The 12,385-nt window shown below is 35.0% G+C and overlaps 1 protein-coding gene across 1 annotated transcript; it reads left to right on the top strand.

Annotated features, from left to right (window-relative positions):
• The first annotated feature begins 4,177 nt into the window (after positions 1–4,177).
• LOC100373786 (NSFL1 cofactor p47-like) lies at positions 4,178–12,126 on the top strand. Its single transcript, XM_006821953.2, has 10 exons — positions 4,178–4,318; positions 5,331–5,464; positions 6,256–6,357; positions 6,694–6,771; positions 7,015–7,174; positions 7,339–7,448; positions 8,175–8,312; positions 8,441–8,569; positions 9,937–9,996; positions 11,370–12,126. Exons 1-10 carry the CDS (start codon positions 4,217–4,219, stop codon positions 11,500–11,502), a joined length of 1,146 nt encoding a protein of 381 aa, XP_006822016.2. The 5' UTR covers positions 4,178–4,216; the 3' UTR covers positions 11,503–12,126.
• The last annotated feature ends 259 nt before the right edge of the window (positions 12,127–12,385 follow it).

Here is a 12,385-nt window from a genome sequence, read left to right as displayed (position 1 = left end):
CGGTTCCCAAAACAATGTACGTACTTAGATGGTCCCGAAATATCGTAAACTTGACTTAGTTCAGTTACTTGCTGTTGCGATAACGATTAAATGAATTGATACAAATCCAGTAATTGCAATGAAAAGTGGGAGGGGTGTTAAACCGTCGCAGATGTAACTCTTTGACACACATCTACTCAATCAGAACATTAGCTGCTCCACGAAATGTTTAAGCTTTCATCGTGATTATTACGCATGTTATACTATATCCTGGGATACATGAGTCATTGAATCCATACAAAAAACGTGTTTCTATGTGTCGAAATCAGAACCGATCCTTGTCCTGTTTTCGGTCACTGAACCGTGCTATACTAGCCACACAATGCTTAAAACAGACTCTGGGTTATTTGTATACGGTCTAGAGACTATACCACATAATAAATAAAACAGGTTTGTCCCCATACGAAGCACTCCCCTCAATAAAGTCACCGAACTTTTCATGCAAATAACAAAGTTCATTCAAATCTTACTTATTAGTCAGAACGTCGAGCAAACCCTCACAATTGGGTCTATGTTTTGAATTAAGGCGACAGAGACCATTGAAACGCGATATCACCACCGAAGTGTCTGCAGTCCCCAAATTCATAACACACAGTATCCATTGAATTCTTTTTGTTAAACTTTAAGTAAATAACAATATCTCACACATAGGTATTTTGAAATTGTGGTTTATTTACATGTATCACATTTTAAGTCCATACGTTGTTTTATCTTGAAGACCAACACTCTTGTCAAGTATATCATTATTATTGATATTTCAAGTGTATAATCGACACTTCAAGTCTAACATTGATACCCCAAGTTTTAACATTGCTACATCAAATCAAACAATGACATTACACGTTTAACATAAATAAACTTCAAGTCTGAAATTGATACCTGAAGTTTAACATTGATACTTCAAGATTAACATTGTTATACGTCAAGTCTGACATTGGTATACTTTAAAGCGGGAGGGTCGTCACCTGCGCACGCATGGAATTCAGTCCCAAGCGACGACAACAACACACGCTAAAAACGCAAAGGCTCACGGGCAGACGCTTGTTTGTAAACAGTGACACGCTATGGCCATCTGACGCATGCGCAGATGACGACTCCCCGCTTTAAATCTAACATCGATGTACTTCAAGTCAACACTGCCATACTTCAAGTCTAGTAATGGCACTTCAAGCCTAACATTGGTACCTCAAGGCTAACATTGATATTTGAAGTCAACCACACCTGAAATAAAACATTGAAACTGTTACATCAATTCAAATCAAACACACGTCAAATCTAACATTGAAACTTCACGTCTAACATAGATATACTTTGAATCTAAAATTATTGATACTGCAAGTCTAGCAATGATACTTCACGTTTAACATTGGTATGATTCAAGTCTTACATTGATATACTTCAAACCTAACCTCGTTACACTTCAAGTTTAACACTGGCACATGACAAAACTAAATATTCAATCTTCAACGATTTTTTGCGCGTCCAAATGTTGGCGATCATTTCATCTTTGTAATTGATATTTTTTTTGTTCAAATTTTATTTTCCCCTAATTCACATTAAGTGCAAATTCCGGCTATTACTAAAATATTTCCTGAACATTTATGCATATCCATACCATGAAATAGATTATATAACAGCCGCATACTGTAAAATGACTAATTTTCACTGGGTTTAAATTTCACTGATTTACCATATCAGGCATATTCAGTGGGTTTTAGATAATATGTTCTACTTGTATGTTAAATTTTACATATACTCTGGGTTATAATTTAGCGCATTTTCCAGTCAGCGAAATAAGCTAAATTAAAACCCAGTGAATAATTAACCCTTTTACAGTAATACAATTCAATCTAAAATTATCGTTCAACTTTAACACTGAATATACACAAAAGCGGCAGTTGTATAACCAATATAGACACTGTGCTAAAGTGTTTATATTATCAACGAGTTATGTCAGTATAACCAGAAAAAAATCTACACACGACTACGATTATTTCATATAATAAATAGTCAGTGTTATTTCAAAAAAATGGTGTTCACATTACTGTTCTTCTTACATCCTGTGTTTCAATTGTCAACGGGGTGTCCACTAGTTCACGTCTTGCTATGCATCGACAACAACAGTAACAATCATGATAACAATCGTGTGATGATGGTAGTCATGTGGCATATGCAAAAACAGAAAATTGATAAAAAAAACAACTCAAAAAGTGTACTGTAATAATACACGCCTACCAGATACACTTTCTTAGAGCCGATGATTTCAGATGTATCTTTTGTGTGTGAACAAACATTGTTCTGCTGCTGCTGTTTAATCACTGTAGCCACAGTCCATGTATTGAGGGGCTGCCACAGTCCATGTATTGAGGGGCTGCCACAGTCCATGTATTCAGGGGCTGACACAGTCTATGTATTGAGGTGCTGCCACAGTCCATGTATTGAGGGGCTGCCACAGTCCATGTATTGAGGGGCTGCCACAGTCCATGTATTGAGAGGCTGCCACAGTCCATGTAATGAGTGGCTGCCACAGTCCATGTATTGAGGGGCTGCCACAGTCCATGTATTGAGAGGCTGCCACAGTCCATGTATTGAGAGGCTGCCACAGTCCATGTAATGAGTGGCTGCCACAGTCCATGTATTGAGGGGCTGCCACAGTCCATGTATTGAGGGGCTGCCACAGTCCATGTATTGAGGGGCTGCCACAGTCCATGTATTGAGGGGCTGCCACAGTCCATGTATTGAGGGTCTGCCACAGTCCATGTAATGAGGGGCTGCCACAGTCCATGTATTGAGGGGATGTGCTGAAGTAGACAATGAATGACAATTTGGTGACATTTTTATTCTGGGCTAATTCTTATCTACATTCATTTACCAAGTGAAATTTGAAATAAATACGAGTGCAATTGTACAAAACATGACATCTTTTTCACATACCACTTCAATTGTAATACCTGAATAATAAAACAACAACGCCATTTATGGGGAATAGAGGTTTTGATCAGCCTCATGTATCAGTATTTTAATTCTATTGGGCCGGATGGGTGTTCAAAACAATCTAAAACAGATATAAATAGTATATAGTGGATATTACTATACGTGTTAGAAAGGTTCAGACTGAATTATATATCACATGCCATCTTCTTCATGTTTTTACTACTATGGGTTAATGTCACAATTGTACAGAACATTAAAATTTCACAATTCTTAGAAAAGCAATAGTCCGAAATATCCTGCAAGACGGTAAAATTTTGCATTTTTGCTCTGGATTTATTCCCCACTTGGCGAGAAAGTCGTATATTATTAGTTATATGAATACGAATATTGTTAAACCATTTAAAAAAACAACAACAAAATAACAAACATTTAATTTATTGAATTTTAAAAGTCGTAATATTTTTTCAATATACCGTGACACAATGGAAAATTTTCTCCCCATAAATGAAATAAAACGTTCAGTAGTTAAATCACGAATTTCGAACAATTTTTCGTATTGCATTTGAATTATTCATGAAAATTTCGAATATTACATGCAATGTTAAAAATACATTATATATTCTTTCCACGGATTTACAACATGTCCTCGGGGGCTACGTCACAAGACGTTCCACGTTTCTACGACGTGCACCACTGTACATGCATTTCAATGGGCTCTGTGCGCGCTGCTGTGGAACGCCGGTCGAGCCGGTGAAAATTCGAGAAAACAACACAAACTCAACTTTGAAGTAATCCTGAACAACCAAATTTATATATGTTACACACGTAGGGCTAATCTTGTTACACTGTTCAGAGGAGGCTCAACAATCATCCCAAAGTACCGTTTTCTGTGAATTTTGGGCCTTTGTTTTCACCGACGCGGGTTGCCAGGCTGTGAAAATGCCCGGATGTCCGCCCCCGAGGATACATTTATTTCAGAGAACTATTGAGTGTGAAAAAAACAAAAGTAGTTCAAAATGGCCGCCAGAGGGCGTTCGTGTGTGAACACATTTCGAGAAAGTACTCGCAGATATTACAGTTGTTGCCATTATATTAGATATCTGTTCTTCTGTGCATTATAAATTATATTATGTACGATAAAGATTGGTATTATGTTGTTAAGTTATTTAAGCAGCCTCTCAAATTTAATGATTAATGAATGGAGAAGAGAAATATAAACAAACCTACATACCAGGAAATCAAAATGGCGGATCACGATGAGATGGTCACGGAGTTTACGAATATTACAGGGAGCGATCTAGAAAGGGCGCAGTTTTTTCTTGAATCATCAGGCTGGCAATTGCAGGTAAATATCTACCTCTTTCAGACTCAAAGAAAAACATATTCATTCACTCAGATGCTTAGAAACTCGTCAATTGACATCGCTGGGCTGACGATATTCTTTGTTTATATATATGCTGTCTCATCCTCTAAAACAGAATTAGACCTGTTAAACTCATCCAGTTTTTTTGTACAGTCTGGGAAACAGACTAATTTACTAATTCAAAGGCAATGGTAGATACAGTTATGTGGGCTGACAGTGGAATAACAGTTTTACATGCATTAACGAACGAACATGTTCTGTCAGTTGGCGTGTGTGTACTACGGTACGACTCTGGTAAACTTGTAGCGTCTGAAGTATTTAAAGAAACACAAAGAAGCAGTCGTGAAAGCGGCTTTTTTTACATTCCGCCCGATTGACAGTTTTGGCTATATGTTCATGATGACGAGGCATTCTTCCACTCGAACTAATTATGACTTGCAAAAAAAAAAAAAAAAAAAAAAAAACGATTTCTGCTGTATTATGATAACTGGAGGTGAAAAATCAGTAAAATTGACGAAGTATTCAAGCTGTTTCTGCATTGTAAGTTGAAGACTTACTAGATCAGTAGTGAATTCACGTGAGTTCACTATTTTCCCATTCTCAAGCAGACATCTAGGTGTTGTACCACATTCAACTAAATAACAAAATAGTTATTGAGGATAATCTTGCTGAAATTGCATTTATTTCAGATCACAACATTTCTGAACAATGTAAACAAAAGTTAGCACAGAGTATAGTAAATTAGCCATTCTTGTTTTACCCACGGGTTTCACCACGTTTTCCTCATTGAAATCTCCATAGACATACCATGCAAATATTATGTCAGTCCGTGGTCGAGAATACTACAAATGTATGCGAGTCAAATGCTTTGTTTATTAACCCAAAATTTGGTGTGATGACTCTGACCACTGGCCAGATATGGTTTCTTCTGTTTGCGAATGGTGTCTGTAACTCGTATGGTTAATTAAGGTTTTTTATCTTGTTTATTTTCTAGGTAGCAATTGCTTCATTTTATGATGAAGCTGAGATGGATGACACACCGGATACACTGCCCTCTGGTGTTGGAGGTAGGGTCAGTGAACCAGAAGGAGTAGCCCCACCACCGTACTCAGCAACTGGTGGTTCACGGTAAGAATAGTCAACAGTGGCATTTTCACAGTCAGATAAAGAGAGATTTATTGGAAACACCTAAACTCTATCATAGACTTGCATATCTAATGCTTGTTTCCTAATAGCTTTTTTCTTTTGTTGTTTATAATGCTCAAAAGCATCCTTTTAACATATTTTTTTTTGACATGCACTTTTAAATTTCTGACTAATAACCTAGTTCGGACATGTAAGTCATCGAGTATATTGCTACATGGTATTATTATTTATATTTGTCTTACAAGCGTTCAAGTTGCTGGCTCTACCACTTTATGAAGCTGAAGTTACGTATTTTGTGTAAGATGTGAATTAAAGAGTCCCAAATGAGAGAATGAATGATTAAAACCAGAAAACCTTGTGATTTGGATGATGTTTATGATATATAAATGTACTTAATGAAATTCCACAATCAGAACTTATTGTGAATAATTTACATACTTAAAAAAAAGATATTGCAGTAATTGTGATATTGTAGCTTAATTTTCCAAAATTAGTAGCCAAAATGAACTACCGGTATTACAAATTTACAAATTTAACCCTTGATTGCCAGATGTCTTACATTAACAGTATACCAACTATAAAGTAACAAACTGTTTAATTTATATATTTGTGTTCGCACGTTAACCAAGTATCAAACATAATTGATGAACTCCTGGCTTTTTCAAAATAGTAGCCCAGCCAGCAATTTAAGGATTTTTATTTATTAAGTTACATGCTAAGAAACAAATAATTATTCTTATTTGCTTATGCTGATCACCAAACTTGTATCTCAGGTTCGCAACCTTATCAGATATGATGCCTGTTGGAGATGAAGATGATAGCAGTGAAGATGAAGGAGAGACATTTTATGCTGGGGGAGCAGAACGAGGAGGAAGGTAGGGAGAGCGTTAATTTTTAGAATTCAAGATTTCTCGCAACTGATGCTAATGATGTTTATTGTACCATGTACTATGCATTAAACTTTCATTCCATGATCTGGTTATATACGCAGCATATATCATATTGAAACAATGGGCCTTAGATGTGATGACAGCTGAGATCACATGTAGAGTGAAGGACCAACAAGACTTATTTTAACCAAACAAATAATGTTCCATTCTTTCCTGCCATTGTGTCTGCTGTTCCTCTGATCTATTGTAATCATGCCATGGTATTTGGAAACATTATGTTCTTGACCATTTATTTTGTGTTAATATATATTCATTTTACAGTGGGCAACAAATAGTTGGTCCAGCTAAAAAAAAGAAAGCTAGTAAAATAGTAGAAGAAATGTTTCAATCAGCCAAAGAGTAAGTTTAAACAAACAATATATTGTTTATGTGATAATCATTCCAATCTTTCTTGATATTTTTTCTAAAACCTCACATGCTGAATATTGCTTTGCACTGTACTACACTTAGGTTTGCTTTTTAATTCAAACCCTCTTCAATCCACACCACACTGTCTCGTCAACTGAGGAACTGTACATTTATCAATCCTGCTTCAAGACAAACATATTCATACCATTTTAATAACATGATTGTTTGATCCAGACATGGAGCTCAGGAAGTGTCAGCTGCTACACCAGTTCCTAGTGGTAGTTCGGCTGGTGCATCATTTGGAGGTGCTGGCTACAGACTTGGAGATACAGAAGGAGGTGATGTAAGACCAGTTCCAGGAACATCTCGCTCAAAACAAGACCAACCCAAAGATGTATGTAATTGTCTTTGTCGATTCACAAGATTATTAAATCAGAAGAAGATATCATGTCCAGCTGGTCACTTTGTATTAATGTTAATTGCATGTCTTGTACATTAATATCAATAATCTGATTCTCTATAAATGTTGATGATCATATTTGTTTATTTTTTCAATAGATGCATGTTGTTCTCAAACTCTGGAAAAATGGATTTACCGTTAATGATACAGAGTTGAGAGCGTTTAGTGACCCCAAAAATGCCGAATTCCTAAATTCTGTTACAAAAGGGTAAGTTTGCATTCCTAACTTACTATCAAGTATCAGCACTGCAGACAATTTAAGGAACGAGTGTATAATAATGTCATTTTTATTGCATTATCACATAAATAGAACCAATTTGTATTATAATATTATTGCTAAATTTTGTCTCGTTCACACTACTACTTTATTCCAATTTTCCATCGCAACCAATTGATTGATTGATTGGGCTAATCTGCACTGGCTCGGAAGGTTGTAAATGATTAGCTAGTTTGAATTTGCATAACAATACTGACAATGAACGTGCATTCAATGCCACAAGTTTTTTGTTTTTTTAGCCAATCAGAATTCATCTTCCGAGCCAGTGCAGATCAGCCGGATTGATTTGTACAGAATGTAATGAAATACTGACAAGAAATTCAAACAGCCAAATTGGTTCACTATGATATGAACATCTTTCTTATTGGGTAAAATTCAACACATTTGAACACTGACTGTAGCAGTGATTACGCAAACATTTGATATCCCCAGTATTATGAAATGTATTTTGCTTGTTCTGATATATATATCCTAATTTGGATATCACAAGAAAACCGTCACATGGTTCTAAACACAGAATATAGTCTCTGTGGCAAAATACACTATATCTACTGTGACTACTTGCAAGTTGCACATGAAAAACATTCACCATGAATATTTGAACTCTGCACAAAAGTATTGAAAAGAAAGTAAACTTCAATTTATGTTTATTCGCAGTGAGATACCTAAAGAACTGCATAATAAGGCGAAAGGTGGTGAGGTGAACCTGGATATGGAAGACCACCGTGATGAAGAATATGTACCTGCAAAACAAGCACTCAAACCATTTACAGGGGAAGGATTTAAACTAGGAAAGTGAGTTAAAAATAGTGTTATTTCTCATCTATAATTTAATTATGCTTCAGTCCACTCTTATTATTTAATCTATGAATTTGGTGTATCACTCTCTGACTTTATTCTCGTTTTTCATTTCATATTTGCAGTCCTACTCCTAAAGTAGTAACTCAAAGTACACCTTCTGTACCAGCCAATGTACTGAATACCAATCCTATAGAAGTAGATAAAAACAAACCAATAACTCAGCTGCAATTACGATTAGCAGATGGATCAAGGTAATGTTGATTCTAAGTTGTTGATGAAATTACCTTAACTTGTAGCTACTTAGTAATGTGTTTAGGTGCATGTTTTTAGTTAAAGCCAATAGTTCATACGCACTTGATTAACATATTCCTCCAGTTTCTATGTGACGTTGATATACTTTCTACTTGTAGAAACCTAAATAAATCTATTTTGAAACCTGTGGATGGTGACAATCCCATCTAAAATTCACAAATTCAATATAATCTTTTGTTTTTAAAATTTTTCTTAATTGCATGGCTAATGTTTGAATCTCAGGTTAAACAAAACACAGTCCATGATGTTTATTTTGAAAGCGTAATGGGATTCTTGTTTATATTGTATTTCATAACTTTCTAGTCATGGCAGATCCTACATGTCTGTCAGTGCCATGCAACAGACAGGAAACCTTTGTGCACACACCATGCTGACATACACAGTCTGGTATTTAGAGTACTTCTTTACTATGACATGCAATCACAAGACATACGGTTAATACCACCTCAAGTGCCTTAGATTAATTGAAATCTGGTTCTGGTTAGTGTTGGTGACTCCCATCAGTTTTAACCTCTGATGTAATGTAATGCAAAAGCTGAAAATCAGACACGAGTTGAAGAATTTGATATGCATCATTTACCATAGATTTGTTGTACCCCAGCTGCCTCCATTTGTTTTCTCTGCTTTTCTACTGAAAAATTAATTTCAGAAAATTTGCTATACAATTCTTTTTTCACCCGCTATAATTTTGCATATCTTGACCTTTAGCCTTTGAAAAACCACTCAATCCTGTGAGTCAGTACCAAAGGTCACCACTTGAATAATTAATAAATTACATGCCCATATATGTCAACAAGTGGGTGTTTCAAATGCCAAAATCAAGTAGGTGTTTACTGTTGTATTTCTGTTCAATATTTGTGTTACATTTTTGAAGTTGCAGTATTCAATGTACAATTCATGTAGTTGTGTTGTGATTGTTGTGTCTATAGATTGATGAAACACTTTAAAACCAGAGTTTATTCGCTGTTGTGTTAAATATCATTTATTGACACCCTTATCAGCAATGGGATATTTTTTCATGCTTTTTCATCGCGAGATGAATTGATCTGGTGATCTGATCTTTGTTGCATCAAAGAAAACTTATGAAATGTTGCATTGTAATTTTGACCGGATCGCAGCATTAATTTCTAGAAAAAAAAGTGAACAAACTCATCTCAGACAGAACAGATAAACTGGAATAAATTTTCTAGAATCTTTCATACTATTCTATTATTCATTAAATGTAATTTCAGTTGATATTGCAATTCAATTTTTATTTTTATGTATATGTGTATGTACATATTTTATTTATATATTTTTTTTGCAGACTTAGTGGTCAATTCAACAATACCCACACTGTTGGTGATATCAGGAGATTTATTATATAGTATCCTTTTCAATGTAAATTACAATCATAATGGCTACACTAGTTCTGCATTTGAATGGTCTATTGTGGTGTAGCACGCCCTCTGGAGGCATGCTTGCTACATTAGTGTTGGGCACTCAGTCTGAAAAAAAATTCTCGCATTCAAACAATGAAATATGTACGACCGTTGTTGGTTGCTGCATGTAGCCTCAATATTTATTTGAACTTATAGCTTTAGGAATTAAAATTGTAGTTAAATTGAGTACTTATAGCAAACAGATATAATTTTTTCACAATAACACAAATTGAACTAGAAACTGTGAATAACTAACTGGTGATCAAAATAAGACTTGTAATTGTAACATCTACTGAAACAAACTGACTTGGAACTGTTGTCTAAACATCATACAATTTGCCTAAATTTGTTGCTGACCCTCATGATTTCCTGTACCCCATCACCAAAGCTGCCTCCTTCATGAGTAATTCCTTCAATGGTAATCCAATTCCCTTGAGTCACCACTAAGGGCACCACATTATTTACAAGCGTTTGACAGTACATGTTAAAATTCTGTTACAAAAGGGTAAGTTTGCATTCCTAACTAACTATCAGCACTGCAGACAATTTAAGGAACCATTGTATAACAATTTTTATTGCATTATCACATAAATAAAACCAATCTGCAATATAATATTATTGCTAAATATATGGTATCTTTGACATGCTTTGTCAGTTTTCATTCAAGTTTGGCACATACATGTACTTTATACATGTTAGGATACATGTCCATGACAATTTGTTTCAAATCGGATCAAGGATGGCTGATTGACAGCCATCTGACTTTTTGGCCTTACTACTATATTTCCAAGATTTATGTACCATTTTCATTCGTATTTGGCACATACATCATACATGTCACTTTGTTTCATAATCAGATCAAAGATCAAATGTTTTTTTTTTGGCCATATTACTACATCTCTGTCACCCATGTATCATTTTCATTGATATTTAGCATGTCATAAATAGGTACATGTACATGTCAATTCAATTTGCAATTTGATCAAATATGGCCGACTCGCGGACATCTTGTTTATTTAAAATGTGATAACTTGGACATGCTTTCACTTGTGATCTATGTTTTTCTGTTGTATACGTCACTTAGGACTCAAGTTTCAAAGACACGCCCACGACAACCCCTCCACTTTATTATGACGAGCACAAAGAGAACTTTCAAAAATTTAACGGGGACTGTGTCATTTTCAATGACTTGTTTATAACTGCATTTATCAGCCTTTGTATATACATCTACATTGTACCCGATGTAATACTGAACGAAGATATTTTTTGTAGTAAATATGTTCTTCTGTATATTGTCTCCTTAACTTGTCCATCGCAGTTCACGCCCACAGTATTCTAGCACAGTTTTTGTTCTACAAACCACATTTCCAAATCGAGAACTAACAGATGACAGCAAGACACTAATCGAAGCCGACGTATGGAACTCTCTCATTGTACAGCGACTCAAATAGAGGAGATATGGGACTGGAATGAACTGATCTATACCTATAGCAGATACCAATGTGACACCCAAGGCATTATCTCTTAAGCTTATTGCACTGTGGTTTATTCCTTTATCTTCCCATGAAACCGTTGAATACATCATAAAACATTATTGTTACACATTTTAGTGACAAGAGGCATAAAAACAAGACATAGAAATTATGTACATCTTGTTTTCTTGTTTCTATACACAACTCTTGTGCTAAAGACAAGAAATGGAAGCTGTTTTAAAGCTGGAATTTTTAAGGCTGGTTGTAGGTCTTTGTGTCATTTCCTTCTATCTGTATATCCCAATAACGGTTTTGTTTTGTTGTACAATTATTTGTTAACATACTACTTAGCTTAAAGTCTAAATTATTCCATTTGTAATGCAAAGATCATAGACCAGCTATAAAAAGAATGATGCGGTGATCTATTTAAGATAGATTTTTCACGTAAAACTGTGCCACATCATTAAAAAACAATTATAAAATTATTATATAATTTGCATAATAGTAATTATTAGATTTATTGGCAATCATCAGTTGCAACTCGATAACATGGTTAGATTGAAATGACAATATATTGGAATAAAGTGCAGTGTTTGATGGTAATACCGGTATAATGTGGGCAAGTTCTTTTTAGCAGCCATACCAGAGCTTTTCAATGTTTGCCTTCCCTTGAACTATATTTTTAGTTCAATTATTCGAAATGAATGTTATCAACATTTTTGTTAAACAAATGATAAAACTGATTAAAATTGTTGGAAATTCACTGGTTAGTATGTATTGGATATGAATGCATTGTATGTGAAAAATTATGCTTTTTGTGTATTCACATTTTCTACCCCACAAAAGACATTTGTCAACAAAT

This window comes from Saccoglossus kowalevskii, chromosome 7, assembly GCF_978046115.1.
Source record: "Saccoglossus kowalevskii chromosome 7, keSacKowa6.1, whole genome shotgun sequence".
Classification (NCBI taxonomy): domain Eukaryota; kingdom Metazoa; phylum Hemichordata; class Enteropneusta; family Harrimaniidae; genus Saccoglossus; species Saccoglossus kowalevskii.
This window is presented reverse-complemented; position numbering and strand designations above follow the sequence as displayed.

Bases quoted from the DNA above. Each gene is read 5' to 3' on its own strand.
- LOC100373786 (XM_006821953.2), top strand. From the start codon at position 4,217: ATGGCGGATCACGATGAGATGGTCACGGAGTTTACGAATATTACAGGG. The intron at 4,319-5,330 runs GTAAATATCTAC...TTTATTTTCTAG, and splicing joins CATCAGGCTGGCAATTGCAG to GTAGCAATTGCTTCATTTTA. The intron at 6,358-6,693 runs GTAGGGAGAGCG...TTCATTTTACAG, and splicing joins GGAGCAGAACGAGGAGGAAG to TGGGCAACAAATAGTTGGTC.